The sequence below is a fragment of the Rhinatrema bivittatum genome, chromosome 7 (assembly GCF_901001135.1).
Source record: "Rhinatrema bivittatum chromosome 7, aRhiBiv1.1, whole genome shotgun sequence".
Taxonomy (NCBI): domain Eukaryota; kingdom Metazoa; phylum Chordata; class Amphibia; order Gymnophiona; family Rhinatrematidae; genus Rhinatrema; species Rhinatrema bivittatum.
In genome coordinates, this window is record NC_042621.1 from 35,655,306 (window position 1) to 35,673,154 (window position 17,849).

General features: G+C 41.7%; 1 protein-coding gene across 8 annotated transcripts in view; it reads right to left on the reverse strand.

Moving 5' to 3' along the window:
• The window catches only part of ADAT1 (adenosine deaminase tRNA specific 1), a 132,779-nt gene that overhangs the window by 35,586 nt on the left and 79,344 nt on the right, over window positions 1-17,849 (reverse strand). For 6 of the 8 annotated variants that reach the window (XR_003857683.1, XM_029608243.1, XM_029608239.1 and 3 more), the window contains exon 9: window positions 182-271. Coding sequence is in view for 7 of the 8 variants with exons in the window: in XM_029608243.1 (XP_029464103.1) it covers window positions 182-271 (90 nt within the window). In the remaining variant the exon portion in view is untranslated. The remainder of the gene's footprint in view (window positions 1-181; window positions 272-17,849) is intronic. The other 2 variants (XM_029608244.1, XM_029608240.1) reach the window with 1 other exon arrangement.

The window sequence follows — 17,849 nt, forward strand, 5'->3', positions numbered from 1 at the left end:
ATAGAAGTTACAGAGAGATGGGAAAAGAAAGAATCTAAGAGGTACACATGTAGAGAGAATAAAAGTAAGGTAGAGGCAGAGTAGAGGGAAATTGAGACTTTGAGGGGTTAATATGAGCCAATCAGAGTAAGAAATGAGGGTTTGTTAATGTGTGGAATGGTTAAAATAACGAAGTCCTTACCTGAGCGACTGTGGCAGGTCATCCTCTTGCACAGCAACCATCAGGTTCTTGAATAGCAGAAAAAGCTCTGCTTTACAGATTCGGGACCTGCTAGGAAAAAGATCATGGAGGCATTTGCTTGTTTTATTGTTTTGATAAATGTATTTTCCTGGATGACTATAACAGGATTTTGGGGGTAAAAAAAAAAAAAGGGTAAACCTGAACAGCATAAGAATTCAAAAAGGTCATAAGAAAATGACTTGCTGGGAGAGGTTTGCTGGATGGCTCTCAAATGTGCATTTGTTGCTGCAATTTGGTTATCAGTGCAGGGCTCCCAATTTGATTTGAATTTTCAGCCACAACAATTGCCACAGAGTAACACAGAAGTTCCTCCATAGATCAGACGACAGGAGGAGTTAGAGCTGAGCATCACCATCCCTTCAAGGCTTGGCTGGGCCACCTTTCCCCCTACTGAACGGTCATTCTGGTATCGCAAGCAGAATGGGAAATGTGCTGCATTTTATATTATTGAAAAGCCTGCAGCAGTTGGGTCTTCCACAGCAGAACACATTTTCCAAAGCAACCCTCAGGTATTTGTGTACAATTCATCTGATGTCTCATGGATAGATTTATTCTTCAATGATCACAGAAGAGAGAAAATATCTACCTCTCCTAGATTGCTGCTTGGTCCCTTCCCATCCTGCACCGCTCTCTCCCCCAGCCTTCTTGGAGATGCTGCCATTCTCTCTCTTCCTGACCCTCCACACACAGCTGCCACCGCAGCCATCTCTCCTGGTCTCCTTTCTCTACATTGCATCAATGCTTCTATTATTTTTGCTGGACCCTTCCCCTCCTGGCTCTCCCAGCCACAGCTGCTGCTGCTGCTATCTCTACCAGCCCCCTCTCTCCTCACCACCACCACGGCATCTGCTAACATCTCATAAGGAACAGGGCCTTTTCTTCCGCAGGTCCCATTCAATGGAACATTCTCCCACCAGACCTCAGACAGGAACCCTGGCCAGTCTCATTCAAGAAAAAATTAAAAACCTGGTTATTCAACCTAGCCTTTCCTGAAACAGCATCTTAGTTAACACATTTTCTCCTCTTTTCGCAGCATACCTCTGCTAATTCCTCACCTCAAATTTGATTGTTTTATTTCTGCTTTCATATTTCACTTTTCATTTTCTCTAACTCATTTCTCTTGAAGAGACCTACAATTACCCTTTGGTCTTACTCTACCTTTTTCTTCTCTTTTTTCCTATCACTCTACACTTCATCTCATTTACTTCTACCTAATTTAAATCTAAGCCCAATTTAATGGAATCAATCACTTTTTGTGACTTTTTGTTATATAATTCAAATTGTTTTTCCAAGTTCTTCTAGGTTATTGTTCATGGTTCTATGTATAGCCTATAGGCAAGTTTACGTTCTTTGTAAACTGGTTTGATTTGTATCTAATGCAAGAAGATCGGTATATAAAAACCCAAAATAAATAAATAAATAAATCCCCTCCACAGCCACTGCCAGCTCCCTTAGCCCTTCCCCACCTCACACCCACATAGCTGCTAATCTTCTCTCCTACCAACCATCCTATCCCTAAACATGCACACACGGTCACCACCTTGGTGCACACCACACCCAGCTGCCACTTGTCCTGGAGCACCCCTCAGCTCCACATACAGCTTCTGTTACCTCTATTCTGCCATACACTGCTGCCAACACCATCTATTCTACCCCACTGCTACTATTGCTCTTGGCTCCCCATTTCACACTCTCTCTCTCTCTCAGATCAATCTCCACCACCCTCCAAACACAGGCGCTAACCACTGAGCTGTGAAGCTTTGACATACCAAAACTGCACCACCCACAGGAGCTGCTGGAGTGCAAACAGGAACAGGGATAGGACAGAGGCATAATCGGGAGTTGGAGCCTCTAACAAACACATATCCATCAGCAGGGTCTCTCAATCTTACATAAGAATTGCCATACTGGGACAGACCAATGGTCCAACAAGCCCAGTATCCTGATTTCCAACAGTGGCCAATCCAGATCCAAGTACTTGGCAGGATCCCCGCTAACGCCCAGGCATAAATAGTGGCTTTCCCCAAGTCTATCTAGTTTATAACAGTTTATGGACTCCTCAGGAACTTGTGCAAACCTTTTTTAAACTCAGTTACGCTAGCTGCCTCTACCACATCTTCTAGCAATGAATTTCACAGCTTAATCTTAGCAACCCCATAGAGAATTGTCATTGAAAACAATATATCCATTCCTCTTCCTACATGAAAGAAAAAAAAAAAAGCCCAATAAGAGGCACAAACACGTTTTTAGTCATATTATAGTGTCCTGTACCAAAAGCATATCTGCATTTAATCTAAACATTTCTTTATACAGCAAGCTTCTTTTGCTTGGTTAGTTCAGGCCTTTGACAGTAAGTGTCACACATATTATCCTAGTTACTCCTATACCAATTTTTGAATCTTTTATGTAGAAATAATACCTCACATTTGTAAGAAAGCCCATATCTCTGCTGTCATACCGCCTGTTACTGCACCTCAGATGAACCCGCCCGAGATCTGGCCTACTTTTAATATCTTAAAAAAAAAAATACTAAAAACAAAGTTAACAGAGCAGTCCTTCTACTCCCCAATTACTCACCCAGCTATTGAGGGTGCAGCACAATCTAGTTAATATGCCACCTCGATACCCCTACCCGCTCTCCCTTCCCAACTACTGAAAACCTTACAATCATTTATTGAGGACAAGAGGCTCCCTATCTCTCTCCTTCGCCTTCCCCCAATCAATCAAAATCAATCAATCAAAAGAAAGAAAAGCAAAAATGGGAGTGAAAATCTCACCTCTTCCCCCCCACACTTCTAATCACATCAGGATATGTAACTGCATCCATATTTTAATCACAGCCTCCACTCCATTACATGATCCCGAACCACAGATAGAGTCAGATAGACTCTGGCATCTAATCACATCGGAATATATAACTCTAACTCTCCATCCACTTGTCTTAGGTACAGAAAGGAATTGGCAGCATTCATTATGCCTATTTAAAAAGGCAAACACAATTGCAGTTTAAAATATGTAGAGATCTATTCCAGATGCCACCAAACCCACTTCTCTGTGCCCTCTATATACCTTCCCCCAACCCCGCTTCTATTTTGACCCTGAATGTTTTACAATAAACCAATCTGAAACTACAATCTTTCAAAGAAAAGGTAAAATCATAATATATGCACAGACACCCTCCAAATATCTGGGGACACCAAAGTAATGTAAAATTATCAGACAACCTTAGGAAAGCCAGCAATAAAAACCAGATTAACACTATCCTATTAATTATAGTCACTCCCAACAAGACACAAACCAAGAAGCTCTAGCTATAAATGCAATTTTTCACAGAATTTTCAAAAGATCAAAGGAAACATTAATTGATAAGGAATGTAAAAACTTCAAACAATAGGTAGAACAGCTAACAAAAAAAGACAAAGCCCCTCAGAAAGCTTTTACGCAGCATCAAGTTCCACAATCTTAGAAACAGAAAAAATGTGAACACACGCAGGAAGAAAACTATCTGAAATAAAGGAGGCCATGGATAATTTCTTTTGGGACATGTGGAAGAGACTTAAACCCCAAACTAATCTAGACCTAGCACTCCAAAATGGAAAAATCTGGACTGAGCATTTCCAGCGCCTATATAAAGAGATCAAACCTGAAGATCTCAGACAAGACCAGAAACATAGCCATGAGAAACTACTCCTGTTGGAAAGAGCAATCAAAGAATATTACAGACCCCCTTCATACTCCCCATAACAATACTGGATATTAAAAAATGCCTCCAGACACTTAAGACCAAGGGAATAGCTGGCCCTAATAGGATACTAAATGCTCAAATACTGCAATGTACAAGTCCAGAACATACCAGTAAAATTATTTAATCTGATTCTATAGTCTGGCCATTTCCTTAGCAAATAATCAGAAGGGTTAATTATGCCAAGCTAAAAACATGTAGATACCATAAACCCAAATAACTATAGAGGGATCTGTGTAAACAGTAATGTTAGCAAATGTTCCTAAGATTCCTAATGAACAACAAAATTTTGCAGAGAAGTCAGGCTGGCTTCCTTCCACAACACAGAACCACCGATCACATCTGTGCCTTACAAACACTGATTGAACATGTAAAGGAGAATATTTGCATGATTCATTGACTTTATAAAAGCCTTTGACTCCATCTGGCACCCTGTCCTCGATCTTAAAACTACTACAGGCTGGAATTCGGGGGGAGGTGATATAATTAAATCCACGCATTCATCCATCGGCTGTAAGATAAAAATAAGCAACATGCAGACAGGCAGCTTCAGAGGTGAGCAAGAAACGAGACTTCAATGTCGTCCCCATAACACTGAAGAAAGCCCCGGCTGCAGGACTAAAACTAAATGACTCAGAAACCAAATGCCTGCTACATGCAGATGATCTGTTCATTTTATGCCCTACCCCCAGCGGGTCCACAAGAGAACCTAAACCTGCTAAAAAACTGCTGCAAACCATGAGCCCCACAAGTAAGCATGGAAAAAAAAAAAAAAGAAGACGATGATATTCCAGAAAAGGATAAAAAAAAAAAAAAAAGTCACCAACACAAATTCAAATTCTTCCTAAAGAAACGAGAAGCCGAACAAACCCCAGGTCCAGGGGCTCCCCAACCTGTCAGGCAACGCAGACCCTTCAGCTTCAAAAAGTTTCACGGGCCTGCCCCTCCCTCCCCCGCAACACATATTTCTCTTTAATTTTCGCACGCCATAACAAAAGACATAATGATATGCACCCCAGAACCATCTGCAATGTCTAAAACTTTAAACTGAATACGCAGGGAGGGAAGTTCCAACTGGCAGAGAAGCCCCTGCTAGTCAGGTTGGATAGGGGGGAAAGCCAGTAATTTAGTCCCCATGAAGTTTTCATCTGCTTTGAAGCCAGCGCAAAGTACGTGCGTGAAAGTGTTGCACGAGGATTTCAAAATTAAATCCCTGAATGTGCTTCCCCTCCTCCTCCTCCCCCACCCCCCTGCAGGCTGCTCACAGCGCAGGTGCTTTTACCCTCGGGGGTGGGGAGTAGCGATTTTCAAAAGGGCCTTTTTACATGGGGGGGGGGGGGGGGGGAGAACAGGCGCTAGCCCACGAAAGGAGTCGGTGCAATAAAGTGAGCCCAGCCTGACGCACAGGTTAACGAGCGGTTGGACGCGCGCTTTGGACGCGCTAGACTAACACCCGATGCAATAAGGGGATTAGCTCGTCCAAAACACGTGCCCAAACACCTGCGTAGCTGATTGCGCTCATCACGTGTAATTTCATAAAGATGAGGCTATTAGCTATTACCCCCTGATGCAGAAAATCACTGGGCGCCCAACGCGTACTTTTTAACCCGGCAAATTTTATGTCGGCCCCAGAGCTGGTATTAAATCATTTGAGAGTCGAGGCTTATGAAAAAAAAAAAAAAAAAAAAATACTGTTCTCTCTGTGGTTCCTCCTCTGTGGATCTACTAAAGAATTAATGAAATGGATTGATCCCAAAATAAAAAATTTCTGGATGCACAATATACACGCTCCAGGGTGATTTCATCCCTTATTTATTTATTTAAAAACTTTTCTATACCGTCGTTTAGTAATGCACCATCACAACGGTTTACATTTAGGCACGAAATAGGTTTGATTGTTTTCTGTTATCCATGCGGTGCCAATATTTTACGGTTACATCAATCAATAATATATTCTAAATGATAAGTGGGTTGGAGATGCTATTTATGATTGCCGGAATAATCGTATATGAGCATACTGGTTTAAATTAATATTTAATTGTGATTAAAAAAAACAAATAATTCTGCTTTTATAGGTGACTTTCAGCTGAATGTATTTGTTGTCTCTTCAGCGACCTCACTGTGAAATGCTTTTTTGAAGAGCCAGGTTTTTAAGCTTTTTTTGAAGAGTTTTAAATCTTTCATTAGTCTTAGCTCAAGTGGTAATGTGTTCCATAATAATGGTCCTGCCAAAGATAGTGCTCTCTCTCTAACCTGGGTTAACTTTGCTGTTTTTACTGAGGGTATGGTTAGTAGTGCTTTATTGGCGGACCTGAGATTCCTTTGAGGGACATGTAATCGCAGTGCGGTGTTTAGCCAGTCAGCATTTTCGTCGTTTATTAGTTTATGAATTGTGCATAGTGTTTTGAATTGTACTCTTTGTTCTATTGGGAGCCAGTGTAAATCCGCCAGTGTTTGGGTGATATGATCTCTTCTGCCTTTCCCAGTAAGTATTCTGGCAGCTGAGTTTTGTAGTATTTGCAGCGGCCTGATTGTGGTATATGGTAATCCAAGAAAAAGTGTGTTACAGTAGTCCGTGCTTGCAAATATTAGTGCTTGTAGTACTGTACGAAAGTGTTCTTGAGTTAATAAGGGTTTTAGTCTTCTAAGGACCATTAGTTTGGCGTAGCCTTCTCTTGTTTTTACCGATATGTGTTGCTTAAGGCTGAGTTCTGTGTCTATAATCACTCCTAGGTTTCTAGCCTTATCAGTTAGCTCCACTGATTTATTATTTTTAAGTTTAACGGGGTTTTCAATTCTTACAATGTTTTTTCGTTGAAGGTGTATGAATTCTGTTTTTTCTATGTTAATTACTAGTTCCATTTGGTTTAATAGTTGTTTTATTATGTCAAGGTACAACATTGCCAGATTCAGTGTTTTCTCAATTGATTCTTCAACTGGTAGAATTAGTTGAATGTCATCGGCATATATGAAGTGTATGACACCTAGCCCTGCCACTAGGTGGCAGAGGGGGAGCAGGTAAATGTTAGAGTCGCTGATAGTGCTGATCCCTGGGGAACGCCTGTTTTTAGTTCGATCTTGTCTGATATAGTGTTATTTATCTGTACCTGATAGGATCTATTTGTGAGATATGATGTGAACCATTCAATTGTTTTCATTTGTAATCCAATTTCTTCCAGTCTTTTTAATAGTATGTTATGGTTAACTGTGTCAAATGCTGCAGATAGATCTAGTAGTATCAATATGTAGTGCTTTCCGCTGTCAAATCCACGTAGAATGTTATCAGTTAGAGAGATTAGTAATGTTTCGGTGCTATAGTGTTTTCTGAAGCCGTGTTGTGATGGGTAGAGTATGTTGTTGTTGTCTAAATGTTCTGCTAGTTGCTTTTGTACTGTTTTTTCTATTAGTTTTGCGAGCATAGGTAAGTTTGAAACCGGTCTATAGTTACTTAAGACATTTGGGTCACTTTCTTTTTTTCAGAATTGGTTTAATTATTGCGTTTTTCAGTGTGTCTGGCATTACTCCTTCATTGAGTGATAGATTAATTATTTTGGCTAGTGTGTAGGAGGTAATCTCAGCTAGTTTTTTTATGTCTGTGGTGGGAATGGTGTCAATTTTATGTGGTGCAGGGTTCAGCTTTTTTATCATGGATTCTACTTCGGTTTGTGATACCTCGTCAAATGTGGAGAATTGTGTCACATCTCTTTTCTGCATTTTGATTTCCTGTTTAGTTAGGATCGGAATCTTAGCTCTAAGGTTTGTGATTTTGTCTGAGAAATAGTGTGCTAAGTCTTTGCATTTGTTTTCTTGTGGGGTTTGGGGTGTCTCTGTTTTGTCATTGGTCAGATTTTTAACTATGTTGAATAGTGTTCTTGGGTTATTTGAGAATTTTTCAATTTTTGAACTAAAGAATTGTTTTTTTGCGTCGAGAATTACTTTTTTATAATAGGCTAGTTGTTTCCTAAATTTGGTTAGATTGTCCGTTGATTTGTCTTTTTTCCACCTTGCTATTGTGCATGTATACTGTGCTTCCAGAAAAGGTTATTTTGTAATTGATCCATTAATTAATTCTTTCTTGAGTGCCTGTAGCAATAAGCACACATCACCTAGGCACTAGGGTCGTACAATTTCTCCCTAGGGCGCTCCTTTTAAATCACCAGCTCATTTAAATATAGCAACATCGCCCAGGAGAGGTGGCTGTGCATATGTTAATAAAAAAAAAAAAAAAAAGGGTGCTCAGTTTGGACACGCATTTTTACACGTCTTATTGCATCGGCCTGAAAAGTTTTTGAAACGTACCCTCCCTGAAAATTGAGTCCTTTTAGCCTGCTCTTTAAAACTTTTTTTTTTTTATGATTGTTACAAACACAAAGAAAATGACAGTCACAAAATAATTTATATTTTAGAAAAAGCAAAACAATAGGCCTGCTTTTCAGTGAGAAGAAGGCTAATAAGATCTCCATGTCTGTGTGTCCCCCTAAATAATTTTTGTGTTTAATGTCACATCCAAACTTGGCTGTTGTCTCGCTCTCCTCCGTCCTTGATCCTTGGTGGTCATCTCTCCCTTCTTCCCTCCTGGATCATAGTGACCCTATAACCCTCTCTTTCTACCTCTGTCCAGCATGATTCCTGCGGGTCCTCTCCTTCTCTTCCCTGATAGGCTGCCATCTACTCTCGCTCCCCTTAACCAAGTCAAACATGGATTCCTGTCTCCCTCTTTATCCCCTTCACTCCTGTCTCTTTTCTTCTCCCCTCTGTCTTTCCCATCATACTGTCAACCCCAGACCTATTTCTTCAAGCCATTCTATTCACTTTTCTGATGCAGCTCTCCTCTGTGTCAGCCTTGGGGCAGAGCACGTGGCAGGAGTGAGAAATGTTTCTCATTGTTGTGATAACCCAGCTTTCCTCAGAAAGGAGCAGAGGTTGAAAAAGTGACAGCCACAATCAGCCCCTCTTTTCCCCACAACCTCATGAAGTGCAAGAGTGGGTTTTACAATTACTTCCTCTCTTCCCCACTTCTGCTAAACATGCGGCAGTGCGGTTTGAGGCTTCTAATAGGTGTGAGAGGCCCTTTCTCTGTCCCTTCTCTTCCTGGGTTGCAGCAGTGTTGAGGTGAAGTTTGAGACCATAATAGGCCCCCCTCTCACTCTCCTGGCCGATGGCAGCAGCTCAGCTAATCACAGGTAATATAGCAGCCCACTCGTTTTCTCCCTAGCTAAAATTTCTTACAGCCCTTCTAGAGAACCCCCTGGGATGGTCTCATGGACCCCAGGTTGGAAGCTCTTGCCCTAGACTAAATATCTATCTATCTATCTATCTATAGTCTATCTATCTATATATAGTCTACGGCAAGCCAAGCCAAGATATATATATATATCTTGGCTTGAGACTAAGTGAATCTAGAAATGTTAAACTAGCTATAAAGACACTATAAGAAAAAGCCTTTATATACAACAAAGTAACCTCTGGAAAATTACAATTCCTCAGTAAAATTACTATTAAAATTATATTTTAGCATTATTCAATCAATCCTCCTGTATGGGAGGGAGGTCGGGGCCTATTTTTTTTTTATGTAATTTTAACAATTTATAGATAGCAATTTAAACATGTCAATGAATAGGTCTTTACATTACAACAACAAAAGTAATACTTATACATATTGGACTCAATCTTAAATTAGGATTAAAGTATTATCTCAATATTCAAAAAGAAATATGATATAGCCAGAGTCCAATATATAAAAATAGGAAAAAGACCATTTATGAGGAATTAAGAGAAGATCCAAGATATACAATTTGGAGCAAAATTAAGGAAATTTCCATTTACTTAAAAGAAATTAGAAAGAACTAAGAGCATTCCATTAGCATATCCCATGATCCAACTGATAAATCTAATTAATTTAGGAGTATGATCATCTAGGAATTTCCTAAGCTCTAGTGGTTCTAGAAACACATCTTTCATTCAAATATTTAAGTATACATTTTCAGGGGTAATATTAAAGTCATCTGAGCTCCTAGATTTTTAACCTCTTGGCTCATCTGTAAGAAATTCCTTCTCCTAATCTGCGTAGGCCTGGCAATATCCGGAAACATCCACATTTTCTGTGTTAAATAAGCTTTATCACGGTTACGAAGAAAAAGTCTTAGCATTTTGTGTCTGTCTTCAGCTCTTTGGAACTTTATGCATAAGGTTTCACGTTTTTCCACTTGATCTTGCATCGATCCTTCCAGAAAATCTGTAAGATTATTCAGTTGTTGTGACTGATTTTGAAGTTGCCCAATTTCAGGTTCCCTTTCCCCAGATACTATAACATATATTTTTTCAATAGATGAAATATTCTCAAGAGGTAATTGTAAATTTTCCACTGCTCTTTAGGCGAAATAAGTTTTACAATGGGAAAGTTCAATATCCTCAGATTGTTATAACTGAAATTATTTTCCATGATTTTAATTCTCCTTGCATTTGCAACTTCTCCTTTCATAAATCCAAATTGGACGACCCGCCCCCTGGCCTACCTCACATCTGGCCTTGGAGGGCTCTTTAAAGTAGAACTACCTGCCTCCTGGCGTCTCACGCCTACGGAACGCAACTGAGGAGCCTGCCCCTTAGTGTGCCCCTTTGTGCAACCGCTTTGTGCGCCCCCTAATCTCTCCTAGCCACCCCCTCCCCCAGACCCTCGAGTTCTACACCTGCTCACCTCCAACCCCCCCGTTTCTACTGACTCGTGCTGTTCACTTGTGATAACGTCTGACACTAGACTCAGCTTACCCTCTAACTGCTTTTCGAAGCTCGCTGTTACAGAGGCCATTACCATAGATGGCAAATACCTCTCAGTATTGCTTATGTATTAGTACCTATAGTGATATTGCTTCTTCTTTACCTCAGTAACCCAACACCGATTGTAACTGTAATTGTATATCTATTGACTTGACTTATTTTGTTTTTTATCCACTTACTCTGATCCAATAGACTGTACCCCCTCTAGCCCTCCTTACTATCTAATTCACCTCTCAGCCGTTAGACGTGCCTCCCTCTCCTGACCCACTATGACCAAGTTCCCCATCCCCCGCAACCACCATCCTTCCCATAGACTCTCCTTCCTCACTCATACCCACCCGCCAGCGCAGCGCAAATCCCTCCTCCCCATCCTCATCTCCCCCCTGACACAGCTACTAGGACTCACAACCCTCTCCCATAGTCCTATTTAATACCCAATCTCTTTCCAAGAAAACCCCTATCCTCAATGATTTACTGCTCGACTGTAAGCCTGAAATTTGTGCTATCACAGAAACCTGGCTTAAGGATTCTGACATTGTCCTCCTAAATCAGCTCCCCACACACTCTTATGATTTATTCCCCTTCCCCAGACCTTAAAAAAAAAAAAAAAAAAAAAAAAAAAAAAAAAAAAAAGAGGTGGAGGCCTCCTCCTAGCAGTTAAAAAGCACCTCAAACTCAGACCCCGTACTACTGTCACCCCCCCCCCCCCCCCCCCGCCGATTTGAAATTGGCCTTAAATCACCTGAACTCCAAATCTGCCTTGTTTATACCCCTCCTGGCCTCCTAGAAAAAAATCCTTCCCCACTTATAGAATTCATATCTGAAAACATCAACATTGAACTCCCAGCCATCATCCTTGGAGACTTCAATCTCCATGTTGAATCCACCCCCCTCTCCTCCTCCTGTGAAACCTTCCTGAACTCACTCCAAGCCATCGGTTTTAGACAGCTCATCTCCTCTCCTACTCACAAAGCCGGGCACACTCTAGACCTTATATTCATTAACTCCTGTATCTACTCACCCAATACCCCCTTCATGCACCCCTGTCCCATGGTCAGACCACTCCCTCATCAATGCTCTCTTCAATAAACACACACACCACAGACAACACTGCACGCAGTACTACCTTTGTCTTCAGAAAACCCTGCTCCACAGAGGATCTAACCTTAGCACTCTCCAACTCACTGACAAAACTAGATTGCTCCAACCCTGAAGCTGCTCTCGCCTCATGGAAGAACCTTACCAACGACATAGCTAATGAACTTTGTCCCCTCACCCGCCGAGACATTCATCCAGCACAAAAAACCCCAAAAACCATGGTACACCATGGATTTAAAAAGAATGAAAACATCCTCAGACAGAGAGAGAGAAACTGGCGCAAAAACCCCATCCCGCAACAAGCCGCTAGTTACAAATCTACCCTGCATTCATACAGATTCTCCACACTAACGACCAAACATGGCTATTATGCAGCCAAAATACATGAATACAAGTACAACCCAAAAGCCCTTTTCTCCTACGTCGCAGACCTCACTAAGTCCTCACCACCCTCCATCTCCGACCATGAAGACAATTAAACTCTGGAATTTGTTGCCAGAGGATGCGGTTAGTGCAGTTAGTATAGCTGTGTTTAAAAAAGGATTGGATAAGTTCTTGGAGGAGAAGTCCATTACTTGCTATTAAGTTCACTTAGAGAATAGCCACTGCCATTAGCAATGGTAACATGGAATAGACAGTTTTTGGGTACTTTCCAGGTTCTTATGGCCTGGATTGGCCACTGTTGGAAACGGGATGCTGGGCTTGATGGAACCTTGCTCTGACCCAGTATGGCATTTTCTTATGTTCTTAGTAAATATGAGGAAATCGCACTCTTCTTCCAAAATAAAATAGCGAACATCTTCCTACAATTCCCTGTCTCCCCACCCCCCCCCCCCCCTCTTCACCTTTGCTAAAGCCAACCTAGATTCCTTTGACCTCACCTCTTCCAAGGAAATTGAATCCATCTTCAAAAAGTGTAAACCAGCATCCCACCCCACAGACACCATCCCTACCAAGGCACTCTTAACTATCCCTAACATTATCACCAAACCCTTAGCAGACATTATAAACTGCTCCCTTTCCCATGGTACAGTCCCAGACACCCTCAAGTGTGCCATCATTAAACCCCTCCTCAAAAAACCCTCCCTGGACCTCAATGACCCAGCTAATTATCATCCCATTTCTAACCTTCCATTTATCTCTAAAATCATGGAAAAGATGGTCAACTCCCAACTTATGGACTACCTAGACAGTAACAACATACTGCATCCCTCACAATTTGGGTTTCCTAAAAATCTTAACACGGAAACCCTCCTACTCTCCCTCACTGATGCCCTCCTCACAGGCCTGGACCAAGGTCATTGCTACATCCTTGCCCTCCTTGACATTTCCTCTGCATTCGACACAATAAGCCACAACCTCCTACTCTCACACCCGACATTGGCATCTCTGGCGCAGCCCTCCTTTGGTTTAAATCCTACCTGGCCAACAGACAATTCTGTCAAAATAGGCAATGCCGAATATAAACACCTCTGCCTCACCCAAGGAGTTCCCCAAGGCTCCTCACTCTCCTCCACCCTATTTAATATTTACCTCTTGCCCCTTTGCCAGCTCCTATCAGGCCTCTGCCTCAAATTCTTCTACACTGATGATTTACAAATCATCATTCCAATACAACACTCTATCTCCGAATCGCTAAAATTCTGGGAGAACTGTCTCTCCTCTATAAATTCCCTACTCACAAACCTCCACCTTGCACTCAATTCCTCCAAGACTGAACTGCTCTTTATATCCAACCACCAAAGTCCCAAGCTCCCCCCCCTGTCAAGTGACCCAGCATTCAGCGCATTCTCCTCCCAGCCCTTCGATCGAGACCTAGGAGTCCTGATTGACCAGCACTTAAACCTAAAAAAACACATCAATAATGTCCTAAAGGAAGGCTTCTACAAGCATAAAGTGATGGAAAAACTCAAGCCCTTACTCCAAACCCATGATCTCCGCACCGTCATACATGCGACCCTCTCATCCAAATTGGACTACTGCAACTCCCTCTTTCTAGGCCTACCCTACTCCACGATAAAACCGCTCCAGATGCTGCAGAATACCGTTGCTAGAACTATCACAAACACACGCATATCTGACCACATAACCCCTATCCTTAAAGACCTCCATTGGCTCCCAATCCCTTCATGTATCCTCTGCAAAACCCTCACTATAATACCCAAATCTATCTACAAACACAACTCCAGCTGGCTTGACGAGCCCTTCCATTTCACACAATCCACCTGCCCCATCAGAGCAACCCTTAAAGGGACCCTCCATATCCCTTCCTTAAAAAAGGCACAACTTGCCTCTACAAGGGACCGAGCCCTGTCCATCGCTGGCCCTACCCGCTGGAACCTACTACCCACGAATCTCCACCTCGAACCATGCTACTTCAAATTCAAAAAAATGTTAAAGACCTGGCTATTCAAACAGGCATTCCCTGACTAGGACCCCTCTGCCATGGAATTATACTTCTAACTCCAATTTTTTTTCTAAGTTATTTTGTTAACATGTTATCTAACCCTAGTTATATTTATATATAGTTATCTATATTTTGTTCCTTCCTCTCTCTTCCGCTCTAGTTCTTGTTTTTTGTTCCCTCCAGCCCTTTTTCCCCTTCCCTGTTCCATGTACTTTCTGCCTTCAGTTTGATATAAACCGATATGATGTTCCCACTAATATCGGTATATAAAAACCTATCTATCAATAAATAAATAAATCTTTTGAACTTGGTCGACGTGGTTTTCCAAGGTCTCTAACTTCTCAGAGTGTTTTTTTTTACAATTAAGTCCAATTGTTTAGATTTATTCTGAATTTCTGTTATTTTTGTATAAAGACTAGCCATTGATGTTTTTAATTCCATCAGAACAAGCTATACGTTCTCTAATGTTATCTTTTGTGTTGCCTTGACACTAGAGCCCATAACAGGAACAGCAGATTTTTCAATTTGAAAGTGGCGTTCTTGCCTCATAGTAGAGGCCGCCGCCTTACCTTCGCTGCCATTAGGTGTCGAGGTTAGAGGCTCCATAGTCAGGACTTCCCCTCCGCCATTTCTCCTCTCACACTCCGGCAGGACATCTTTGTTTCCTCTGACCTGTGGTCTCGTTCCTCTTTCTCCGTTTCTCCCCCCGATGGGGTCCGGCGGTACCACACTCTCTTGGGGCGCTCCCAGCTCAGAGTCCAGAGATAGAACGGGTAACGGCAGTTCAGACGTCTCGGGCGCTCCGGGACTAAGGGAGGTGTAATGATCCTGTGGCGATGTAATTCGCTCCTCCCCAATGCCACGTGGATACTTCACCCAGAGTCGTTGCACTTAGCAGTGAGAGGAACCCCTCAATTAATGGTTGTGAGAGGGTGGTGGTAGGAATAGTCGGAGGTCTCTATTCTTACTTTTCCCTTTCTTTTCGTGTGAGGCATCGCTGCAACAGCGGAAAACTTGCAAAAATTGAGGAGCTCTCTCTCGCCACAACCTTCTAGGCAACCATCTTGGATCCTCTGACCTCAGGGGCCTAATCTTTAACCCCAAACTATAAAGAATGGGTGGCAGGTTGGAAGCCCCTACAGTTCAAATACACTGGGAATGTTATCTCAATACTGGTTTATCGTTAGATAAGGCAATAATACAAAGATTTTCCTGACTTAAGAAGGGTGGTTCTATCACGAGGAAGAGTGAGGTGCCCAATTCAGGTGGGAACATTTTGGGACTGGCAAAAATTGACCCTCGAAATACTCCTGCCTCACTTTGCCAGCGAGTGGGACCGTGGTGAAGCCCATCCCACCGCAGTCTAAAGAGTGAAAGCCTGATGGGGCAGAGACATAAACCATCCTGTCACAGCCCAAAAAGCAAGGCCTGACGAGGCTACAGAGAAGTTCATCCTGTTGCTGCCCAAAGAGCAAAGGCCTGGCAGGGCTGTGGCAGAACATCTCCCACCACAGCCCGAAGGAGGCCCAGAGGGGCCATGGTGGAACCTATCTCGCCACTGCCCAAAATGAGGCCATGTAGGTTGCTGCGGATCTTGTTCCACAGCAGCTGGAGAGGGGAGGTCCTGAGAGAATGTGTATCTCTGTGTGCATGTGTGAGAGAGAGCCTGTGTACATGTATGAGTGACAGAAGATATTGAGTGAGTGCCAGCATGTGTGTGTGTGTGTGTAGAGAGCCTGTGAGTGTGTGTGTGTGAGAAAGAAAGATTTGAGAGACAGCCTGTATGAAATGTGTGTCTGAGAGCCTGGTATGTGAATATGCATGTGAAAGAGCCCATATGAGTGTGTGTATGAGTGTGAGAGAGAAGTTGTGTGAGAGACAGAGAGCCTGTGTATGTATGAGACAGGGAGTGTGTGTGGGAGCATGGATGTGTGTATTAGAAAGTAAGAGTGTGTGAGTGTGTGTCTGTCACACCACCACCACCACAATCCAAGTACAATTTCAAGATGACTTGAAATCAAAAGATCCCTGGTATGGAGACAGGGAATTTTTTTTATGATTTGTTTTAATTGTTGGGTATTATTTGCTGTGTCTATTGTTTTGAAAGATTTTATTGGTTTTTGAAAACTGTAAATATTTGAGTTTATTTATTGAATCATCTGTGTCAGCTGTTTTGAATCATTCTTTCTATTACTATTATGAATGTGTTATATTTCTTGATTTTATTATTGCGTTATGAAAAATTATAATGGTTTTTGTTTTTCCATTGTTGCACTGCATACAAATTCTGGATTCTTGCAGTTTCCAGTTCAGTTTTTGTCTGCATATTCCTATTTATACTTTATTCTGTATTTGGTGAGGGTCCATCCATATTCTGCATGTGTGACCAAGACAAGGTATTCTGCTAGCATTCAGTTTCTGTGAAGGGATCTATAACAGCCTGGCTTGTTCTGTTTTCCTAATAGGAGCTGTATTGAATATTATTTATTTATTTATTTTATTTATTTATTTATTTTTATATACCGACATTCATCTCAATTGAGATATCACACCGGTTTACATTCAGGTACTGTAGGTATTTCTCTATCCCCAGAGGGCTTACAATCTAAGTTTTTTTTTTGTAACTGAGGCAATGTAGGGTAAAGTGACTTGCCCAAGGTACTTGGACCTTGGTCTCCTGGTCCATAGTCCAGTGCTCTAACCACTAGGCTATTCCTCCTCCCTATTTGTTTAGTTTATTGCCTCCCTGGCCTATTATCTTACAATTCTGCTCTCTTACTGAATTTTTGATTTGTTCTTCACTTGACTTATCAAACATTATATTATATGAGTTTAATTTGCACATCAACCAGGTCCCACTGACTTGCTTGTGTTACATTTTTAATTGCTATATCAGTCTACTGGTGGGAACAGGTAGTCTCTGGCTCCACTCATAGAGCAGGCCTCACTCTTGCTTTAATTTTTCTAAACTCTACTTAACTTTCCATCTGATAAAACTGCTGTAAACTCTAAAATGGTACCATGTTCTGACCATGTTATGCTAAATTTAGTGTTGAAATTAAATAATGCTAACACAGTGGCTCAAGACATTCAAAATACAAGTTTAAAAAAAGGAGTTTATTGACTAAGACATTTTTAAGTCTAAATTTGTCCCCCTTCTTGACAATCCTTATAAAGACTCACCAGACATGCTGCTTGCCTTATGGGACAGCTCCCTTCAATTTGTAATTGATGAACTGATCCCAAGAAAACTGAATTTAAAAGAAAGAAGGAAGAATGCATCCTGATATACTCACGCTCTTGAAGAACATAAGACTTGCCATATTGGGTCAGACAAAGGTCCATCAAGCCCAGTATCCTGTTTCCAATAGTGGTCAATCCAGGTCACAAGTACCTGGCAGGATCCCAAGGAGAAGAAAGATCTCAAGAATGAGCAGTGGATTTCTGCAACTCCACCTTAATAATGGTTAAAGGAAAATTGGTTGTTACCTGCTAATTTTCGTTCCTGTAGTACCACGGATCAGTCCAGTCCGTGGGTTGAGCCTCCTGTCCAGCAGATGGAGACATCAAAAACTGAAAGGGTA